The 22896-nt window shown below is 40.3% G+C and overlaps 1 protein-coding gene across 2 annotated transcripts; it reads left to right on the top strand.

The window, feature by feature from the left end:
* The first annotated feature begins 3357 nt into the window (after nt 1-3357).
* impdh2 (IMP (inosine 5'-monophosphate) dehydrogenase 2) lies at nt 3358-22842 on the top strand. Of its 2 annotated transcripts, XM_006785387.3 has the most exons (15): nt 3358-3830; nt 5490-5538; nt 7614-7715; nt 7804-7878; nt 8129-8335; nt 8432-8519; nt 10738-10937; nt 11302-11392; nt 11677-11772; nt 15529-15600; nt 18826-18969; nt 20837-20981; nt 21367-21510; nt 22128-22211; nt 22457-22842. In XM_006785387.3, the coding sequence occupies exons 1-15, from the start codon at nt 3733-3735 to the stop codon at nt 22476-22478; spliced, it is 1617 nt and encodes a 538-aa protein (XP_006785450.1). In that variant the 5' UTR covers nt 3358-3732; the 3' UTR covers nt 22479-22842. The 2 variants fall into 2 exon arrangements, with proteins under 2 accessions (XP_006785450.1, XP_006785453.1); XM_006785390.3 differs by lacking the exon at nt 15529-15600.
* The last annotated feature ends 54 nt before the right edge of the window (nt 22843-22896 follow it).

The following is a 22896-nucleotide window of genomic DNA, read 5'->3' as shown; positions in this document are numbered from 1 at the left end:
GCGGCGGAAATGAGCTTCCTCCGAAGGTTGGCTGGCCTCTCCCTTAGAGATAGGGTGAGAAGTTCGGCCATCCGGGAGGGGGCTTAGAGTAGAGCCGCTGCTGCTCCACATCGAAAGGAGCCAGCTGAGGTGGTTCGGGCATCTGACAAGGATGCCTCCTGGGTGAGGTGTTCCGGGCATGTCCCACCAGAAGGAGGCCCCGGGGCAGACCCAGGACACGCTGGAGAGATTATATCTCTCGGCTGGCCTGGGAACGCCTTGGTGTTCCCCCGGATAAGCTGGAAGAGGTGGCTGGGGAGAGGGAGGTCTGGGCTTCTCTGCTTAGGCTGCTGCCCCCGCGACCCGGCCCCAGATAAAGCGGAAGAAGATGGATGGATGGATAAAGGAGAAAATATAATTGAGTTAATGATCCATCCTTAACAAGAAGTTGCACTCTGCTTTCTAAAAACAAACAAATAAAACATCTGAAATGGATAAATACACTTTGTTTTTATAGACACTGCCAGCACATGGTGTCTTACTGGAAGAAGGCAACTGCCATCAGGGTGTACACTGCAAGCAAGACTTGTTTGTGGTCAGCCACAATGTTGATGTGTGGGGTACGTGTCAACAGTTCGATGAATCCAATCCAGTGACCTTTTTTTACCTCCTAGCTATCATCAAGGTTATTTGTGTTACAGTAGCACTCCTGTGGGCCTGCTTCCAAAACAGTAGGAACCTCCTGGTCACTTGCTGCCTATTATATCTCACCCTGGGGTGACACAGCAACCAGGTAATGTTACCTCACCTGCCAGTGATTTCAGTGACATGATTGATCTATATAGGACTTAAGATCTAAATGTTTTTTGTCCCGCACACTGTGCTGTCAATGTGAATTAGAGGAGTGTCATACACAGCAGGGGATGGCTGTAACTCTGAAGGTAGAGGATCATCTGCTAACAGGAAGTTTTGATCGACTAATGGTGGTTCAATCCCTAGCTGCTCCAGTCTTCATATCAAATATCTTGGGCAAGATCCTAACCCTAAGTTGCTCTCTGATGCATCCGTCAGAGTATTAATGTGTGTGAGAATGTTAGATAGAAAGCACTTAGGCATACAAAAAAAAATATGCTGATGAATGGGTGCATGAGGCGTGTTGTATGAAGCACTTTGAGTGCTCTCAGAGAGTAGAAAAGCGCTATATAAGAACAAGTCCATTTACCAGAGGTCATTCCTACACCTGCAGTGTGTCATTATTTTGTTTCCAACACAGTCATACCGGTAATAAAACAAAAAAACAACAAAAACCCTTTTAAGGTTCAAAGGTTTTCTGTATTTGTATATTTAAAAAAAATAATCTGATAAAGGAAACCTGAGGTAAACTAAACTTCTAATTATTAGGAAAAATACAGAAGGTAAGTAGGAGTTTGGAGTCCACAGGACATGGACACCTTGCAGTCACTGAGTCAACAATTGCCTCCTCTGTATACCAAAGTATTCTAGTGTAGGATGTGAGGTTAGACACACATCAGTGAGAATACAGAGTGTGGCAACCATTCAGTCCATTAACACAAAAACAAATAATGCTGCTAAACAAAAGCTTCAGCTGAGACTGTAGCAGGATCTTGTCTTGTCACAAGCACAGCAGCTAATCTACAACAGAATGAGTGACAGAATAATCAAGGTGCCTCATCTGAAACCTCATGACTGCACTGCTGTAGCTGGACCTACAGAGAGCTATGCATAAACTAATGCTAGCAACCCTCAATGAACTGAATCAACTCTGTTAAAAAAAAAGTAGGCCAAAATTCCTCCACAACAATGTGAGAGAGACTAATAAACCCATAAAGAGAATGAATGCTTCAAGTTTATGGCTGCCAAAGCTTCTATGAGCTACTGAATCATAGCATGCACTCTTTCACACACTGCTGAAGTTGTATTTAACTCAAACGATTTTATTTTTGTCCAGATACATAAAACTTGACAATTAAAGAAAGAGTCTTTCAATGAAGACATACACGTTTTGTTAATAAATATACATATAAACAGGATTCAAATGATATATTCACAATCACTGTAATTTCTCGGGCACTGCATTGTTGACACACAGTGCAGAAACCCTACTCTGACATTATCAGATTGGCACCTTGTTAAGTGCAAGGCCCACAGCGTCTGTTACAGCCTAAAATAGATAAGTGTAGTAGTGGGCAAAGATGATATCCACTGCCCCACTGCTCTGCTTGACCTTGCATGTGTCCTGGTTTCATATTTACACAGTAACATAGCTTGTATAGGAGGAAGAGGGCACCCTCAAGTGTTTACTGGGAGCAGGCACATTTTTCACTTTACAACAGTGTGTGGGGCTGATGATTGAGCTCAGATTAGCTGAGATTCATTTAGCTTTATGAAATATATCAATTTTGTCCACTATACCAGTGCAGCTTACAGTAGGATAAGAAGATTTGGAGATCAAGTTAATTTTAGGTGCAAAGCCATAAAAGAAGGTCATGTTGATGTCACAGAATCAGAAGTCCCAAAAAATCTGTTTGTTTATATACCTGTTGGATCCTGAAGCCACGTGTCAGGAGTAACATACTGCATATATGGGTAAACGATTTTATTGTCTCTGTATGTCAGCAGTGCCCACTAGCTGAAGAAATGTAAGGCAGCACTTCCTGAAGAAGGATTAAAAAATTAAAAAAAACAACAAAAAAACAAACAAACAGTCATTTATAGACTACTAACTGACCAGCAAGCTCGTTGTATGAGCTGTCAACTTGACGAATAAACTTACCAGATTAAAGAATAAACTTTGTTACTATTGTAATAATTTAAAATATGTAACCACCATAGGTTACAACTTGTAGTCTAAGCATTTATTTAAACATGTCCTTCCCTCCATAGCAGCTCTTGTTGCCACCTGGAACTTTTAAAAGGTGCTCAGAATACTTGGGGACTCTTTTGGTTTGAACACCTTCGGGGGGAAAAAAAGGTTGGGAAAGACGCTATCGCATTTAATGTGTCACTCGTTAACTTGTAAAGTCCAGCCTTGTTAGACATCATTACATTTAAATAATATGAATTGAAATAATTATTTTCTGTTGGGATAACCTCGCCATACTATGTTTTATCTCCCAGTGTACCCTGTAGGCAACAAACTAGAAACACAACAGAAATCAGTGCAGCTGGATTTAAGCAGCATTGGAGCCCTAAAAATGTCAGAAATCTGTGTGTTATCTTCAAAGGGTCTACAAGTCACCCATATGAGAGTAAATACAACTTTGTATGAATACTGAAGAGGAGCTTCATTAAATTCTACAGCAATGAAATAATATATATGAGGGGGCGGGTCTTCCGGATGTGACGGCAGTGTCGGAAACGCTGTCAGACGGGAGTGATGCACGTGCTGGAGTTAGCCGCAGAGAGAACATGAGCACTTGTCTGTTGAGGTTGAAGAGGCTCGAAAAAGCAGCGAATATCTCTCACAGTGCCGTTTTCTGGTCCTCTTCTTTTCATTAGCACACGCTCAGACTGCTAAGAGGGCGCACGGAGGAGCCTGACGACGCACTGAAGGGTAACTGAACGAGGAGGAGAGCAGCTCGCGGCGCGAAAGAGGAAAGTTGTCGGTGTCTGATCCGGTGCGGCTTGAGAGTGTGTTTTTGTGTTTCTGTATGCGCACCTTGGCAGCTTGTTAGGGTGATTTATTTACAGTCGAAGGCTGATAAGAGGACTGGTGAAGGCTGTTTGGACAGCATGGCGGACTACCTGATCAGCGGGCAAACCGGTTACGTCCCCGATGACGGGCTGACGGGACAGCAGCTGTTCAACGGAGGAGACGGACTCACATACAAGTAAGGACCTTATCTCTATACCTGTATCCCTGGTAAGCAGGCCAAGTTAACGCTAATCATTTTGTATGGCTTTGTGTGTACCCCCCTGTATTAGACGTGTTGCCAAAGTCGGACTGGGCTAGCTAAGTTTGTACGTAAGTGGTTCATGTTTCTCAAGACATTCTACTAATATTATGGAGCGAAAACCAGGGTGTTACTTAATTGTTGCATTTATTATCGTGTAATAGGTGCATTATTACTAGGGCTTACTTTTAGCTCAACGGGGATAGCGCCCCCTCAAAAAAGAGAGGATCCTACATTTCCCAGAATGCAATCCGTTTCAAGAACAAGAATTTGTTTTTGTGTGCCTGTGTTTTGCGTTGTTGTTGGGTTTTGTTTGTTTTGTTTTCAAGCAAGTCTGGTGGCATTTAAATATGAACTCGCTGTTTAAATTTCGCGCCTTTTGAAAATCTGCCTTGTACGCAGGATTGAACGTTTCACGGTGAATCCACTGCCTCTGTGTAACTGTGCAGCTGTATGTATTATCAGAGAAATCCCAGCAAAATTGTTCAGTGAGGTTTTGAAAGTTTCTATAAATGTTAATTGTTTTCACTTCATAAATCGGGCATTGTGCGTCAAAGGATCACTGGTGCCCTTCTAAGCTAATAATACTGGACCAATCTGAGTTGAAGCCTATTGGAAAGGGGTGAACAGTCCTTCGGTGCATACACTTGCCCTAAATTTAGGCTCTGGCTCATGCAGTCCTGTGTTGTTATGCTGGATCCTGTGGACCCTGGCTATATTTAGAACGTCGGCCCGGTAGTCCTCTGCACAACAAAAACAGTTTATTCTTTAATGAAATTGCTTTTTACTCAGCAGGGAAAACTAAGAATCTGATTCACTGATTATCAAATCATCCACAAGATGACTCTGAAACTTTTCAGCTTTTTCTGTTTTCCCCCCAAAAAAATCTGAATGTAATTATTTCTGACAACCAAGCAATCCAAAATCCAATGATGAATTAAATTTTTTTTTAAGCAATTAAAGATTTCAAAACTGTTATATAATACAAACAAAATAAAAGGAAATCAAACAAACTGTGTTTTAGTGTTTTTTGTTTTTTTTTCTTATTTCTTTCTAAATGGGTAAGAAAATAAAGCTGTATCAGTGAATCCTTTGACCCGCTGGAACCCCAGGTTTAATCGATTTTAAATGCTGTTCATGCATAATAAAGTGCAGTGGCTTAATGACACACATTTTCTCAGGTCGCATGGATGGACATGCTTTCATACCCTTAGTCTGTTTCTGGGCCTCTTTGCCTCTACTCTGCTCCATCTATGCTCTGCAGTCTTGTGAACATGACACTCACTGACGATCCCCGTCCAAGCAATTCATGTTATGTCCAGTTTGCGGTTGCATAAGATGCGTTCTTTTCTCAAATGCCATAACTATTTCTGAGCTTAAAAATCACCTGCTCAATATTTAACCTGTCATGTTCACTATTTACAAAAAATACTTACAATTACAATTAGTGTATTATTCCTTTTAACTGTTGGAGTGAAGCCAGTTTAGTCAGACATCGGGGGTTAAAGTGTTTGACATCTGAAAGGAAGCTTCAGAACTGTAGGCTGAAAAGATCTAAACTTTCTTTTACCTTAACTGTTTTTGTTTCTTCCCCAGTGACTTCCTGATTCTGCCAGGCTACATTGACTTCACTGCTGATCAAGTGGTGAGTTGAGTCGACAGACGAATAATTGCCAACATGCAAAATCTAGTTAAAGCCGATGTTGTAGTATTATACTAATCCAAGCTGGATAATGTTCAGGGTGGGAGCATATGAGGTGAGAGTGAGGATTATGAGCTGTGTGCCTCCCATCTCTAATGTTATCTCACAGTGCTCCCATAAATTGCACAGTTTGTTTTCACTTTAAAGAGACCCCGTAACGTTTTCTAAATGCTGTCACTCTGACATTCAGGGGATACCAACTAACTACAAAACTGGCAAACCGAGGTGGGGGCACACCTATCTAATGTTTACTAACTTTAGCCTCCATGAGCTGCTGGTCATACCAGACCAAGTAAGGTTGTAGCAGAGAAACTCCTGTGTTTATTGCTCTTGAATGTTGTGCTCTGAGAAATGTCACCAAAGGCTGCACAGCATAAACCCATACAGCACCGTGGCTCACAAGGTTAAAGGCGTCTGGGGGGGCAGGAAATCTGATAGTGTGTTTGATTGAAATGACCATTTTTCTAAGGTCAATAGATTAATCTGAAGGTCTAGAGCTACATAAAATGACAGGCAACATTTTGATTCATTTTATTATGAACTTTTTATGTAGAGTACAATAACGGGTTATAACTGTTTTAATACAAAACAATTAGAATACATGTGCAGCATTCCTGAATACATTTTTCTTTTTTAAGCAAAAACTCGTGATCTAAAGCTTTTAATTTGCTCTTTATTATTAAACAGTTAAACTAATTTTACCAAACAATACAATGAATGTTACAGATGTACTATAGCCACATAAAAACAGAATTATTCTCAAAATTAGGTGAAGTATATTAAAATGGGTTTCAACAGTGCAAAAACCAAAAGCATGCACTTTGCACTTGTTTTTACTGTACTACACACTCCAGTATGTTGAAAAAGAACAAAGGAGAAAAATGAATACATAGAAAACACAATTCTAGTCCCAAAGTAAATACTGGCTAGAGACTGAGCTACCTTGGTGGAGGTTTGCGCTCTTGGAGTCTGTCTTGTTCATCTTAGACTTAGTTCATGCAACATCATAACCACATTTGTGTCAGAGCTGCAGTTTCCTTTTGTTATTGACATAGAAAGCAACAGTCTGACCAAATATATGTGTAACTTGGTTAATATGCATCCTTTTTACAATGCACATTTAAACAGTAGCTCTGAACTATTTTCTTTTCTTTTTTTCTTTTTTCAGCTAGTTTTGGTGTGTTCATGTTTGGACTGGACTGTTGTAACGAAGGATTTTTTTTCTATGGTGATTTCAGGTGGCTCAGCATGTTGAGATATGCTGTATAAGCATTCCTTATGTTCTTTTAGTTTTAGGGTGACTGATGCATTGCTCTTGCATTTCACTCAGTAAGCATTTACTAGGACTGTTAGAGTTTGGAGGCCTAAGGTCAACATGACCCCACAAAACAGGTTTTTGGGCATAATTCAAGAGTTTTGCACAAATGTCTATTAAAATAGAAGTAAGGGACAATGTATTTCAAAAAGGATAAAAGTTACTTGCATCTCTCATGTGGCTTTTAATTGAAACTGAGCATTTAGTCCATTTTGTCAAAAATAGCTTGTATCAGAAGATTTAAAAAAAATTGTCTGTCACCATGAGAACATGTTAAATTTACTCCACAGTCACTCGGATTAAAAACAGTATGTTGTGTCCTCCTGACATATACTATTGAAGCATAGCTGTAAGTATAAGTACTTCTCTAAGCTGGAAAACAGTCAGATGGCGGTAAAACACCTCAGACAACATGATTGTCCTGTAAGTTGAAAGAAATGTCAGTGCCATTCATAAATCTGTTTAGTTGCCTTTCTTCGCTTCAAATATTTAACTATCTAAACACACACAGAGCATGACATGACATGTTTTGTGCTGGTATGTTGTAACAAACTGATACATAGTTTCAAGTGTTTCAATGTCCAAAGGAATGTGATGTTGTAATGCCACAGCCATTCAACTGAAACTGGTTAAATATTTCCACCTCTGCTTACCCCACTGTGTGAGGCTTGAAAGGTTAAACTGAGTGTTTCTGTGTATGTAGGACCTGACATCAGCGCTCACCAAACAAATCACCATGAAGACCCCCTTCGTCTCCTCTCCTATGGACACTGTCACTGAAGCCAACATGGCCATCGCTATGGCAGTGAGTATAACAACCAAAGGCATTTATTGTTCTGCTATCACATCTGACCATCCTCAGGCACACACGCATGTGTTATCTCTTCTTGCAGCTAACAGGCGGTATAGGCTTCATTCACCACAACTGCACTCCAGAGTTCCAGGCTAATGAAGTTCGCAAAGTCAAGGTAGTGATTCTGTGTTCAGTCTGTCTCGTCTTTTTTATGCATGTTTATTTTCATCTTTCTTAACTCATGTGTCTTTTTTGTGTGTGCATGTGTAGAGCAGTGTATTTGTCTGCTTCCCAGCTTATATAGTATAGGCAGTGATTCCTTTATGTTCCCTTCACCGCTCCTTTTTTTTGCTCCCTCTTTATTTTTCCACATCCCCATCCTGTTTTTTCCCCTCCTCATTTCCTTCCTTCCCTTCCTTCTCCAGCGATATGAGCAGGGCTTCATCACAGATCCTGTGGTGATGAGCCCCAACGAGCGAGTAAGGGATGTCTTCCAGGCCAAGGCACGCCATGGGTTCTGTGGCATCCCTGTCACAGATAACGGCAAAATGGGCGGCAAGTTGGTGGGCATCATCTCATCCAGAGACATCGATTTTCTGAAGGTGGAGGACCACGACCTTCCACTGAGTGAGGTGGGCATGCAAAAAATTGGTTTGATCTTGAAATTTTACATCTCAAAATGTTCTAGAGACACTTTCTTAGAAACCTTTGTAATATTTTTCTCATAGGTGATGACAAAGCGAGAGGATCTGGTGGTTGCCCCCGCTGGGGTGACTCTGAAAGAAGCCAATGAAATCCTCCAGAGGAGTAAGAAAGGTGTGTAGGTTGTTTCGTGTAAGACCTGATAATATGATGATTAAGTTGAGCCAGTTGATCAGATTTTGTCCTTGATCATAATTTTGGCTTTCCACAATTGCGGGAACATGATTGACTGTTAATGTGAATGTGTGCCCTGCTGGTTGAACACAAAGCAGTCCTTAAATCACTTTCTGACAGTGTGCCAGCACATATCAGTCACCGCTGTTTCCTGCATGCCGCAGCTTGAAGTTTCCTGGATGTACTCTGAATGAGTGACACTACAAAGATAAATAAACAACAGATATCAAACAGTCAAAACAAATAGCAAAGGTCTGGCACAGCAAAAGGCAAAGAGGTTGTTATTCCAAACAGATCTTCATCCATTGTTTGGAAATACTTTGGATTTAGTGCGATCTGCAAAGCAACAAACTAACTTCTTCAGCCACCTGAAAACACTTCACTAACTGTTAGGGCTGGGCAATGTCATACTGTTCATGGTAATACCGGTGTAATGTTGGGCAATGATAAGAAAATGAAATATCGCGATAGAATATGGGTAAAACGCACATGTGCAGTGCCTTTGATTCCATACGCACACGGCGGAGAAAGCACGGCGGCGACGGAGAATGAGAAGGGTGAAAGCGGATTGTTGAATGAAACAGATGAACCAGAATTGGTTTGTAAAAATGCTGCAACTTCAGTGGTGTGGAACTGGTTTAGCTTTCATCCGTCAGATACACAACAAAGCACTATTTTTGGTAGAGCATCCTAGCGGGCCGTCGTTATTACCGTGGGTTTTTTTTTTTTGTTTGTTTGTTTGTTTTTTTGTTTTGTTTTTATAAATACGGCACACTTAAAATCAATTCTTTGATTTTTTTTTTTTTTTTTTTTGCACTAATAAAGTTGTGGAGTTGTAAATTATTTTGTCTAGTGTCAATTATATCGTCAGTTATATCGTTATCGCAAAATTTCACATGTATATGGTGATAAATAATTATAGTCATATTGCCCTGCTCTACTAACTGTGGTAAAATGACTTCATGAAGGCAGAGGGGGAAAAAATGCAATGTCTAAGCTAACACTGGATGATTCACGTTATCCACTGTCAGTGCAGACATCCACAAAAGGTGAACGTGAGGAGTCCATCAGCACATCTATCCGGGTTACAAAGACACACTGAAATCACCAATACAACTGCATCGTCTAGTCAGTGTAGGGGACAAAAGATGTCTTATCCCCTCATGCAATTATTTTCTCAATGTGGGATAGACCTGCACTGTGAACAAACTGTGGAAGGGGGAACAAATGGGATCTCACAGCCACTGTGTTCTGCTAGAGCTCCACCGATATATCAGCTGGCTGACAGATGAAATTGTAAAAACTAAAAAACAACTTTCCGCCATGTTAATGTTAATGTTGCACTGTTTGTCCACCAGAGGGCACTTTGTAACGTCCCTGTTGGGGGCACCTAAGAACAAGCTGATCTAAGCAGAATTTTGCAGTGTAAATGAGTAACCCATGACTTGTAGTGACAGTAAACCAAGACCATTGTTAAACTGCTTTGTCATTATTTTCTCAGTAAGGATAAACTATGATCATAACTACACATAATAATTGTTATGGGAATCAGTTTCATGTGTCTGAAAGGGGAAAAACAAAATCAGCCAATGTTGAATTTTTAAACCGCCACATATAGAGTAGAAATATTGTTATTGTTATTGTTCTTAAAAATCTTGTATCTGTTGGGCTCTCTGCTAAATTTTATTCACATATGTCATGCTGGTACAGTGAATATAATGAGATTATTTTACTTTGTGGAGATGTCTTTAGGTGAGATGGATAAACATCTTATTGTTTTGCAAAGATTTTTAATAGGAATATAATGCAGTGTAAAAGTGACAGCAGTATTCTGTTTTTTGTGTAAAGTTTTTAAAATGATTTATTTTTCTTCCAAGAGATGCCATGACTTTAGTTGATGAGGATCAGTTTTATTTTTCTGTAATGATTTGTACATTAGCTGGAATGTAGCACAACACTGTTGTGTTGATGCTAAAGCAGTGCTCTGTTTACATTACAGTGCAATACGTTTTTGGCACAAATCTGTGAATAATCGTGATCATAATTTTGGCTATTATCACGAAGCCCTATGATGGGGAAAAATGTACCAAGGAACAGGGTAAGCTGCTTCTAAGTGCACAGCATGAGCATGTTTTCATGCCTTTGGTTCCTCCTGCAGGTAAATTGCCCATAGTGAATGAAGAGGGGTCCCTGGTGTCCATCATCGCTCGCACAGACTTGAAGAAGAACAGAGACTTCCCCTTAGCTTCCAAAGATTCTCGGAAACAGCTGCTCTGTGGTGCAGCCATCGGCACACACGATGACGACAAGTACCGACTGGACCTGTTGGTGCAGAGCGGAGTGGATGCGGTTGTACTAGTAAGGACTTCTAATGTGCTTTTTAAAGGCGTGGAATGTTTCTAGTGCAAAGTTTGGGGGTAAATTAAGTCGTGTTGAAACTGGGGACGGGGCTTAAACTGGGACCAATTTTTGGTTTTGTCATGCAGGTAAGAGAGCTGCCTTGGTCCACTGACAAATATTTAACTAAAACCACTTAATGAAACAGTGTGCATAACCATGGAATCAGAAAAGAAAATGCAGTCGCTTGGATGAAGGACAGAGTAGACCTGCCAATTATTGTTTAGAATACACTGTTTTTTGTTAAGGGGTTATCTTCAATCTGGGTGAGTCTTCATGTCTTTGAATGGGAAGATCATGTTATGTTTCATCTCTCTACCTCCAGGACTCATCTCAGGGCAACTCGATCTTCCAGATCAATATGATCAAATATATTAAAGAAAAGTACCCCAACCTGCAGGTCATCGGTGGCAATGGTAACTTCACTTTACACACACTAACATTTTCATATGTAAAATATTCAGAGAAGGTGTTTTCTTTAATCACTATAGAATGGATGCTGTTTTCTATGTATGCACTTGTCAGAATGGTCTATGATAAAGGCATATTGTGCAAAGGGGGAGCGACACATCCTACATTTGTTCACAGCCAGTGGGCTTGAGTGTTGAACACTCATGTCTTTGATCGATGCTCATTGATCTGTTGCTTATGGTGAAAATTGCTGTTTTTTCTCCTCTGTGTCTCACCCGGTCTGTGGCAGTCGTGACTGCAGCTCAGGCCAAGAATCTGATTGATGCAGGCGTGGATGCACTGAGAGTGGGGATGGGCAGCGGCTCCATCTGCATCACGCAGGAAGGTGAGTGACTGAAGGCAAAACTGTACAGACAACAGGCACATCACTTCCTGCTTCCTTTTATAAAACGGCTCTCAACCAGTCTGAAGCCTTTGATCTGTATGGTGTAGCAGCTTCTGCTACAAAATGGCAGCAGTAAAGTTCTTCTGCAGCAAAAAACAATACTTAAAGTCTGCTTTGCTTGATGAATCCTAAAGCATGGACCAAACCAAGAATGGAAACCTAAACTTTCACCCTGTGTAGTATATCGTATTGAAGGACAATTAATTCTGTATTTTTGTGTACTTTATGAGATTCCTGATGGAAACGTGAGCATTTCCAGTTGCTTAGTGTGTTGACATTTTGTTGCATTCAGGGGTAACTGTTGTTGACAGTTCTGTCCCTTTCTACTATCTGATGTCTGATCATCTTTGTACATCATAGGCTGTGAAACATTTATGCTGCAGCCTCATTTTATTATAGAAAATAATGATCAATTATTATGGTTTCTGCATTGATTACTCAAACTGGGCATAAAGCTGCAGTGCTAGTGGACTTTAAGTCATCCTTTGTGAACTTGTCCTCTAAGTTAGACAATGCGGTACATGATTATGGTTTTAAACTAATGTTCATTGAGATGTTTTATTTACACTCGGACATCTATTTAGTACTTAAGTTATGGTTCTGTGGAGCTGCTATTACTGTGTAGCAGGAGTTTGGGTTAGGAAGTTGAAGTTGTTGGTGGATATACTGCGGTCACTTTTTTGGGGGAATGGGGCCTAGTGGGTGGGGGTGAGAGGTACTCCTCAGTTTTTGTTTTGCTTTTTGTATTTGTTTTATTTTTCATTTATTTCTTTAATCATGATACTAAATGTAGCCTGCTTTTCATACACTCCTTTTTTATTGATTTGGTGAAGAGTATCAGCATCACCCCATTAGCATCAGTTTTGTACTAATACTGAGATTCTTTTACTTAAAACTTGGTACACGTCAGGCTTTCCCACTCTCACCTTTACTTTTCGCTTTAGCAGTAGAGCCTCTCTCAGCCACCTCTCAGAACTTCTTTGTTCCAAGGGGTGACTTGTAGTGGCATAGTGCACAGGATTGTTATATATGCAGATGATTTATTATTATTATTATTATTATTATGTTACAAATCCAACGACTCACCTATCTGCTATTATGGAATCACTTTAAAATTTTGTCTCTTTCTCCCATAAACCTTGATACACAGGAGCTTAGACAAAACGGAGCTACCTTTCCGTCTAACTTTTTCTGGCTTTAAGTATTTAGGAGTGCATATGAAGCTCTGCAAGCTGCAAAGTTTAATCCCTTGTTGTGATAACCCTGTTGTAATTGCCTCTGTGGAAAAAAATAATACTTTTTTTTTTTTAAAATTTGGTATCAATTCCAGTGCCACCTTAATTTTGTCTCTGCCTCTGCTCTGACCCCAATCTGTAATAATCAGCCCCCCTCTTCCTTTCATATATGTGGAAGAAAAGGAGTCAATGTTTTCATTATAATTTTTTTTTTTTGGGGGGCGGGGGGGGAGACAACAATTTTCTCAGTTTTTAGTGATATGTCTTTTGTACAATTTGCCCTCATATCTATTCAGCTGTTTTCAAATAAGACACACTGCATCCGCTGCTTCCCCAGAGTTTCCATGTCAGCCCCCCCAGCATTTGTGGGAGGACTTATTTGAGTTGAAGTCTCACAGTAAGGCTCTTATCTCATGAATATATAATTTCATTACTGCACTGGGCAATTACTCAACCAAAAAGATCACTTCCAGTTGAGAAAAGGAACTGGGTCTTAAATTTGGGGAAGATTACTTGGAAAAAGTAATTGATAGTATTCATACCTCATCCTCATGTGCAAGACTCTTCCTTACTTAGTTTAAGACAGTAAATACAGGGTGGGTGTCACCTGGCCCTCTTCCTATTGAAAAAACAAATCCAAGATGGCCGACTTCTAAATGGCCACCATGGTCACCACCCATCTTGAGGAGTTTGCCCTCTCACATATACTAATGTGCCGCAAACAGGACTTTAATATCACCAACCATTCCCATTTTATTACGGTGTATCCATATAAATGGCTCACCCTGTAGATTGTATTTGTCAAAATCAAGACTACCTAAAGTATATTCTGACAACCTTGACCTGTGCGGCAGATGTATTACCTCTGTAATTTAACTCGCCTGCCTTACACTTCAATCATACTGGACTTTTTGTTGGCACATCGTAGAATTTAGCGTTCCTCAAAAGCTCTTCACCCTCCAGCTACATCACTTTGGCTGAAAGATCCAATTCAGACTCAGAGGGTATGCTAGTGAGGTTTTATAGATGCAGCAGCGTTTTATCATTTATTTTAATTCCTTGAAAACATTTGCACCTGGCTAATTTTGAGTATCACATTTTTATTTTTATTTTATTTTATTTTTTTAAATATTAGGTTAGACTTTGGGATGGGGATTGGTTTGGATAAGCTGTTTAGTTTGGTTTCCACAAAAGCTTCACAATGTTAATGGCTTGAACTGTATTGATTTATACCTTTTTATATCGCTTGTTTTTGTTAGGCCTGATATGTCAAACTAGATTAGATAAGAAAATTCTATAATTGGTATTTAAAAAAACAAAACTAAAACGCACGAGCTGATCAGCAAACTCCAATGTAAAGAAATGCAAACTTTGTGTAAAACAAACAGCGGTGCTACAATGAAAATCTACAGTAAAGCTACAGAAGTTAAAAAGCGTACGTGTGCAGACTGACTGAACCTAGTATGTTTATAAGGCAACTTGCGGAAGGCTGACAGCAGCTGTCCTACTTTATATGGCAGCAATACCTGCAACAACAGGGGTGCGTCTAAAGGGGGGTATGGGGTGTACTAGAGCATATTTATTTCAAGACTAAAGTGACGTTATACTGCAGATTTAGATTAATATAAAATGTAAATTATGACTTAAATTGTACCAATATTTATGAATACAAATGAAAGCTTTTTCTTAATATATATAGGCCACTAAGAATATACAAGCCACTAAAACTCTCAGCCACTGACCTGGCATTGTTAGCTTGGACACTGAATTATAAGTAGTTGTTGTTGTTATTATTGTTATTATTATTAACGTCACTTATCTGAAGGTCTGCTTTCTGCAGCAGAAAAAGTATCAAAGCACAGGGCCTCAGAAGATCTGAGAATTTTTATATGCTCGTGTTTCTTCATTGCACACAGCACATGCTCCTATAGAGGCTTAAAGGTTAAACATACATACATACATACATATTGCTATGTTTCTAATGATTTATTTTTGTAAATAAATAATTACAAAATATTTTTGTTAATGAGACAACTACTTATTTGATTAATTGGTTGAATGATTGATAGAATATGGAGAATATAAAATAATTGCTAGCTGCAGCTCTAATCCTGACTGTTTGCCTTTTGGAAATGAGGAAAGCTTTTTGTTTAAACTCAGTTTATATGTTGAAACTGAATCAGTCTGTCACTTTTATGAGTTTTATTTGTCTGGTGTAGTGAGGCTCTCTCTGCTCCTTGTTTCTGACTGCACTTGTCTCTATGTTGACTATGATTCTTGTGATATCATTAGGCATTTCTTGTTCATTTCCTTTTGCTTGAATTCTGTTTTCCTATCATCTTCATCTTACCATCTTCTTACCTTCTGCCTTCCTTTCTGTCTCCCTCCTGTTCTCTCCTCTACTTCTCATTCTGGTGCGTGTGTGTGCGTGCGTGCATGTGTGCGTGCGTGCGTGAGTCAGCTCCCCTCAGTGTACCACCAGCTATAAAGCTCCACAGCCCCAAAACCCCAACCACTGTTACGGGATACTCCAGTAAGTTCCCCTGCTGGTGTGCACTAGGCTCGGTTTGGCTCCATCATCACAGTGTGTCTTTCCCCCCCCACCCACCCCCACAGCCTGCTGCATTAATTGGGGTTCAGCTTTGCATCTGTAGGTGTAGTAGCGTTTTAGAAGTTGGCCTTTGGGGTTTTGGGGTTTTTGGTTGTTTGTGTGTCCACACTAATTTGTCGATCATGCTGAGTAGGGATGGGTACCAGTATCCGGTGCCATTATGGCACTGGTTCTGACATAAACGGTAGTAACCAGACCAAAAAGCAGCGCACATTTCGGTGCTTTATTTCGGTGCTTTTTTTTTTTTTTTTTCCTGAGATGTCATACACTTTGGATTCTAGCCAATCATTTTATCTTTGCAAGCGTAGTAGGCGGGCCCAGGTACGTACGTTCTTTTAGAGCAGAGCTACAGATTAAAAATGCCCAAGGCAAAGCGGTCAAATTCTGGCTGTACTTCACAGCAAAAGATGCAAACTCAGCAGCCTGCAACAAGTGCTTTAAGGTGATATTGTGCAAAGGAGGTAACACCTCGAATCTGATGAAACACCTGGCGACGTATAGCATTTTGTTAAAAGCCAAGAAATGCGCCGTTTTTTGATAGCTTGCTGCGAGACCTCACACCGTGCACATCTACTGCGCGTGGGTTGCCTGTTTTCGGACCCGGAGTTAGCAACATCCCCCAAAAACCCGAAGGGTCCTGGCCCATAGCCCTGCCAGTGTAGCAGAAATGATGATGGCAGCAGCAGCCGTTCTTCTCTGCGTGAGTAGCTTAATGTTGTCTGTGTGTAAGCTAACCACGTTATTGAATTAATGCATATAAGGTGTACTAGCAAACACCGTCGTAGTTACATGCGGCTGTCTTCTTGTTTGATGGCAGATACTCCCTTCACCCTGGCCAAAAAGGCTAAAATGACCAAAGAAAAAGTGGAAAACAGCTGAACACGAGAGGTTTTTGGACAAAGTTTGTGTTTTTTCCATTGATTAAGCGCTGCTTTCAGCCAAGAGTGATACCATAAATCCCCTATAGCTGCAGAAAAGGCTAACATTGTTACCTTTTTCTACAAAAAAAACAGCTGAACATGAGAGGTTTTTGAACCAATTTTGTGTTCTCCATTCTTAAGCACTGGTTCTAGCACCGTTTAAGCACCGGCACAGTTTCAAAAGTACCGGTTTGGTACTGGTATCAGATAAAACCTAAACGATACCCATCCCTAATGCTGAGAGAATGTTGCTCTTCTTCCACCCACTTTCCTGACCTTTTGATTTCTGTTTGAAGCCATCAGATCGAGACACAAATGTAAAGATACTATTGGTGAGATAGTGGCTGGGTTCAAAGGCCACTGCTTATTGTGTTAGGTGTCTCATCCATGTCTAACACACATTCCTAACATTGGAACAAAATCAAAAGCAGAGGATTACTAGATGGTGTGACTAGCTACCACAGGGTGTCTCTGTTCAGCACTTGTGGTCATGTTTGTGGGCTGGTTGGGACAGACTTTGCTTAAGGACATAAATGATAAGAATTAATCACCTTTGTCTACAATGTGGGGAAAGATGTTAAAGAAGTCGCTGCCACTGTTTTTGGCTGAAAATTAATCTGCACTCACCTGCTTTGTGGGCTCATTTCTGCTTTGACCCTGCTTTTCATGAGTCAAAACAGAGTAGAATAGTAAAGATTTGTAGCTTGAACCTATTGAGCTTCACTGTTTTAGAGTACGGCCATTGCATATGATAACAGTTCCCTCTGAAACGTTTTTGTTTTTTTTTACTAAATAGAAGCAGAGTAGAAAATAAATAGGGATCCAGTATTTCCCCACATAATCAGATTAAAGAACTGCCACTTTATTGAGCACTAGATTTTGACTCGTCTTGGTCTTAAGCTGGGGACACGAGTCTTTCCGCTCCGCAGCCTTGGTGAGCTTGGCAGTTTTTCTAGTTGTTCACCTGCTGGAGGCTGTGGTTTTGGTGGTTCTCCAGCTTGCAGCAGAAGCACTCTCTTCGCCAGCTGCAGTCCAAGATAGAGTCCGAGATGCTCTGTAGAGGGATGCAGCTGATTGATATCGAGGGCTGCAACAACGGCAACCCGGAAAGATTGAACAGCCAAAACCTGGTTGGCAGTAAATATACCTTGCTGGCCCACCCAACTAAAGCCTGTGTGGGGAAACACTGGACTCATTAGTGCTGGTAAGTACCTTGCAGTCCTGAGTTGGAAGGAAATGACGAGTTCAGCGGTTTAATAAAAGGAATTGGGATGTTGGGATATTTGTGTTTTGGCACTTTATTTCTGTTGCTTAATATTAGAGTAGTTGATCTTTTGAAAAATGGCTTTGAAATCCACTGAAGAGTCCTCTGCAGCTACAGGCAGCGTGTATTATGAGAGTTTGATTCTTAGAGCAGTGTGGTATTTCTCTGCTGATGTGACAAATTTAACTTCCTCATTTTCACATTTAACAAACATAACAGACATGTTCCCAGTTTGTCTGCTCATTCACTTTGTTTCTTTTTTCTAAACGTTGAACAGTTTGTCCTATTATTAGTCAGTGGAGATTTCTTTCCTCTTTCCTACTCAAACTGTCAGACATATGAAAGAACAATGGCTAAATGATGGAAAAGCTGAATCTTCCAAACTGAGGCCAGTTCTTTAGCTAAATCTGTCATAGCGTGGTGTTATCGGCTGATTTTTAAGCAACTTAAACCACTTAAGCTTAAAGCTAGTTCTCCATACAACAAGTGAAGAGCAGGTGTAAAGTAAAAATGTTGGCCATCATCACACAGCCTCTGTCACTGAAGACAACATTCTGTGTTTTTAAATAACCGACTAAAGCAATCCCCTGCATTGTTTACAGATTGAATTCATTTCAATTTCTGTTTTTACTTTAATAACAAAATTACTTTTCATAAGGTTTTATCAGCCTGAGCTTGCTGCTAAAGGACACTTTAGCAAGATGGCACATACTGCTAGGTTTACTCACAATACATTTAATGTGGATAGCTGAGTTGTGCTTGGTTTGGTGGTTTCAAGCTGCATAAGATTTTTAAAAGGCTCATATTAGCTGAAACCTCAGGATCAAGCTTAGTCAAGACAAGTTGGTGCATCTGGCTCCAGTTGTGTATTTACAGTAGGTGGAGGTTCTTTACAGGGCACCTTCCTCAGTTGTACCTGTTTAATCCACCTTCATCTGTTTTTTCCTCCTCTCTCCTCGTCAGTGCTGGCATGTGGCAGACCCCAAGCCACAGCTGTCTATAAGGTTTCAGAGTATGCCAGGCGTTTTGGCGTTCCGGTCATCGCTGATGGCGGCATCCAGACCGTTGGCCACACCGCAAAGGCCCTAGCACTTGGAGCATCCACAGGTATGGATTTGATCATCAGGTGAACATGCATTGAAGCCATGTCGAACGAGAAAGAAAAACTTGATTTTTATCTTCTCGTTTTATTACTGAAGAACTGAAGACTGATTAAAGAATTTTAAGATGCAACATGCAACAACTAGAGATGGCACGATACCACTTTTTAATGTCCGATACCGATTACGATATCATAAATTTGGATATCTGCCGATACCGATATGAATCCGATATAGTGTATTTTGTAATCAATAAAACATACTCAAGTTTTAAAAAAAACAAGAGACTGAAGCTATTCTGTTATACCTGTATGCAAAAAATACAGTCCACCCAAAACATTTTATAGTTCAGCAACACTGATCAATCTAATAAATTTAAACCTACACCATCCTTCCTATTTTGGTATTTTAAAGAGTACTTACCTACCCAACTAATAGGGTTGCCAACTCCCAGCAAAAATATTAAGTGGAAAACAAATGCACAGAAATCACTTATTTTTCTACAATAATTATATAGATTCAACATCTTTCTTCAACAGAATTGCAGACTGCACAGATGGTACCTTCCCAAAGGAAAAAGTACTATAGCTTACAAGGGTGTATATTAGACTTATTAGTTACTATATACAATAATGGATTTCTGTACATTTAATCAGATGACCACTTTTGTTGTAAGATTCAGATAATTATTTAAAGTTTTTAAATGACATAACAAAGAAAAATATTTCTTTGTGCCCCTGGCCCCCGACAAAACTTTGCTAGACCCGCCCCTGCACAGTTACCAGCCGTCAGCTACGTAGAAAAGGATCCTGGTGTTATTTGTCTCTCAGAAACAGTTCATAACTTCCCTTAAACTCATTCATGTCACCTAAAAGGTAAACCTGTTTCTCCATCACCTGCTCGGCTCTGATGATTTAGTAAGAACATCTCCTCGTTCCATCTTCATGTTTCCCTCTCACCACATATCCAAACCGATATCATGACCAGCAGCTTTTACAGCCGTGGCTCCACCAAAACCTCAGCTGTTACTAGAAAGTAATATTAAAAACATTCTAACAGCAGCTTATCACGCTTAAACGTGCTGCTGCTGTTTATCCGCTGGTCTCCTCTTTCTAGCACAAAGTGGGTGATAAACAAACAAGAAAGAGTGGACTTGTGGCAGAAAAGCTGATCAGCTGATCATTGATCATTTTCATGCTTGAAGTAATAACAGGAGAGGGAGGGGAAGTGAATGAGAGAAGTAGTGTTGATTTTTTAATTCTAGCTGAAGTACGGGACAAATCGCTTCCTTTTCACTTCAGTATGGAACTCCGATGGCCAGTCCAACTGTGGCTCAATATATCAGTTGTAAAGCTTAACGTGGAAATACTATGCAAACATTTAGGGATGAACTTACACACTTGCTTTACTTCTCTGGGATAGTTTTCGCCGAGATGAAATGCCGCGGTCAGGAAGCATGTAGCGAGGCTCCAAATGCTCCAACAGACCACCGACAGGTCTCGCAGACAACAGCCGCTCTGTCACGTGACACACATACTGCTTCGATGCACCGAGCTGGGTTACGCCAAGTAGCGCATTTTGTGAGGTGATTTTGTGATACTTCGGATCTGATTTTTTTTTTTTTTATTTCTCTCCGATATTGGATCCAGTAATTTAGGTCAGTAACGGACCGATACGTAATATTGGATCGGTCCATCTCTAATAATAACTGCACCCTACAGTTAGTGAGAAGGTAAAGTCTGACTGTGGAAAGAGCAAACGTAAAAAAAATTAATCACCTCATTGTTGTAATCTTGGCACAATTTTATCTTTGACTTTTTTTTTTATATGATAGAGTTAAATGTTTCAGTAACTTTCTTTTTCTGTGTGTCCAGTGATGATGGGTTCTCTGCTGGCTGCTACTAGTGAAGCTCCTGGTGAATATTTCTTCTCTGATGGCATCAGGCTGAAGAAATACCGTGGCATGGGCTCCCTGGACGCCATGGACAAAAACCTGGGCTCCCAGACCAGATACTTCAGGTATCAGTAATATAACAAGGGGCTGTCCACCTTACACAGCCAGTCTGCCTGTCACGTTGTTGGGCCATTCTTTGCCAGTTTTCCCCAGCAGACAACACTTCCTCATTTCATTTTCAGTGGTTTGCAGAACACAGCTGTTGTACTGCTATGTGGTGGTAAAGAATGATGAGCCTGCTAGAAAAGTATGGCGCTGGCATTTTACTTTAAAAAAACAAACAAAAAAACCTTCATCTAATAGACAACCTCTAACAAGCTTACAAAGATGTTCACTGAACAAACTGGTCTAAACAGGCTGTTGAAGTTGATATGCTATCAGTGAGCAGGTTGCCTAACAAGGAGTTCTCTCCACACTACTCACTCCTTTCTCCCTCCTCTCCCCTCCCAGTGAGAACGATAAGATTAAAGTCGCTCAGGGTGTTTCCGGAGCTGTGCAGGACAAAGGCTCCATCCACAAGTTTGTTCCTTACCTGCTCGCTGGCATTCAGCACTCCTGCCAGGACATCGGAGCCAAAAGCCTAACCCAACTCAGGTAAAAACACAAACACGGATCTGTCAGAGTTAACGCTGCACTCTGAGAGCACTCAAACAGCTACACGAGAAGAAAAATGAATGTTTAAATACTCAGAAGCAAGCCAATAAAACAAGTGATTAAATGTCCAGTGATATTTGAAGCACAAATATGATCGATATGCAGTATAAATTTCACTGTGAATTTTTTTGGTTGCTTTTATCAGATAGCACAGCAGGGAGTAGACAGGGCAGCTGGGAGAGAGTGTGGGGGAAGATTGGGGACCAAACTGGTGCCCAACAAAAATCTTTGTAGCTTTTTTTTTTGTTTTTTTTTGTTTTTTGTTTTGCAGAAATGTTTTTGACGACAAATACATTCACAGTTATAGGGGGGGAAAAAGGAATTCATTATGAAGTTTGAATCTGATGTACTTGACGCATTTTGTAAATCACATTAGTGTGATGTGGCTAACCAAGTACAGTCAGGTGTATTACAAGTTCGATAGCTTGACCATTAATTTGTATTTCACAGAAATTTGATGTCCAGCTTTATTCTTATTTCCTTAAGTTTTATATTGTACTTAATTTCTTACCATTTCGGCTGTCATCTAACAGCTGTTTTCTTTTTTCCTTCTCCAGAGCCATGATGTACTCTGGAGACCTGAAATTTGAAAAGAGAACCACATCAGCTCAGAAAGAAGGTGGAGTCCACAGCTTGCACAGGTACACACGCACACAGACATGGGTTTTCCTCAGTACAAATCCACTCTGTTTTGCTTAGTTTCATATTTCATGGTCTTCAAATTTCCTAGTTTCATGTCTTACCACAACCACACAAGCCTTCAGCTAAACTTCCTCTTTAGCGCCTGTAATGAGGCTACTGCTGCGTCTGTCTTAACAGGAAACCTCAGGGAGTATCGTGGATAAGTCGTGTGATCTTTTCTTCTCATACTCTCTTTCTCCCACAGTTACGAGAAACGTCTCTTTTAAGGAGAAGCTTGTCTTCTGATGAAGAATCCTTCCAACAGACATTATGCAAAAACACTACTTGCCAGATCATCTGATAGCTGTATTTGACGCACACACACAACTACACTTCTCATTAGAGTAGTCTGTAAAGATCAACCTCTCTCAAACTCCACTCTTCCAGTGATCCATTAGTCTTCCTGCCGGTGTCATCTATGCATCGTCTGTTTTAAATGTGAAGGATGGAATTAAAGCATTTCAATAAGTGCACGGGTGATTGTGTCATGAAAATATCCAGTGCTTTTCATGTTGTTTCAAAGTATTTGAACCCTGCTGTGTCCATTTCAAGATGAAAAATGTCCAGTAATAAAGCATGTGTTTTTCATAAGTGGCTGTGGTCTGTTTTTGTTTAATTGAACAACTTTGCTAAAACTTTAAAGAA

Source organism: Neolamprologus brichardi, chromosome 20 (genome assembly GCF_056152115.1).
Source record: "Neolamprologus brichardi isolate AB-2024 chromosome 20, ASM5615211v1, whole genome shotgun sequence".
Taxonomy (NCBI): Eukaryota; Metazoa; Chordata; class Actinopteri; order Cichliformes; family Cichlidae; genus Neolamprologus; species Neolamprologus brichardi.
Note: the sequence above shows the minus strand (reverse complement) of the source record. Positions and strands in the feature narration are given on the sequence as shown.

What these genes read in the sequence shown, in the direction of transcription:
- impdh2 (XM_006785387.3), top strand. Translation starts at nt 3,733, where the DNA reads ATGGCGGACTACCTGATCAGCGGGCAAACCGGTTACGTCCCCGATGAC. An exon ending in CCTCCAGAGGAGTAAGAAAG is followed by an intron (nt 8,520 to 10,737) that starts GTGTGTAGGTTG and finishes TTCCTCCTGCAG; the next exon opens with GTAAATTGCCCATAGTGAAT. An exon ending in TCCCAGACCAGATACTTCAG is followed by an intron (nt 20,982 to 21,366) that starts GTATCAGTAATA and finishes CTCCCCTCCCAG; the next exon opens with TGAGAACGATAAGATTAAAG.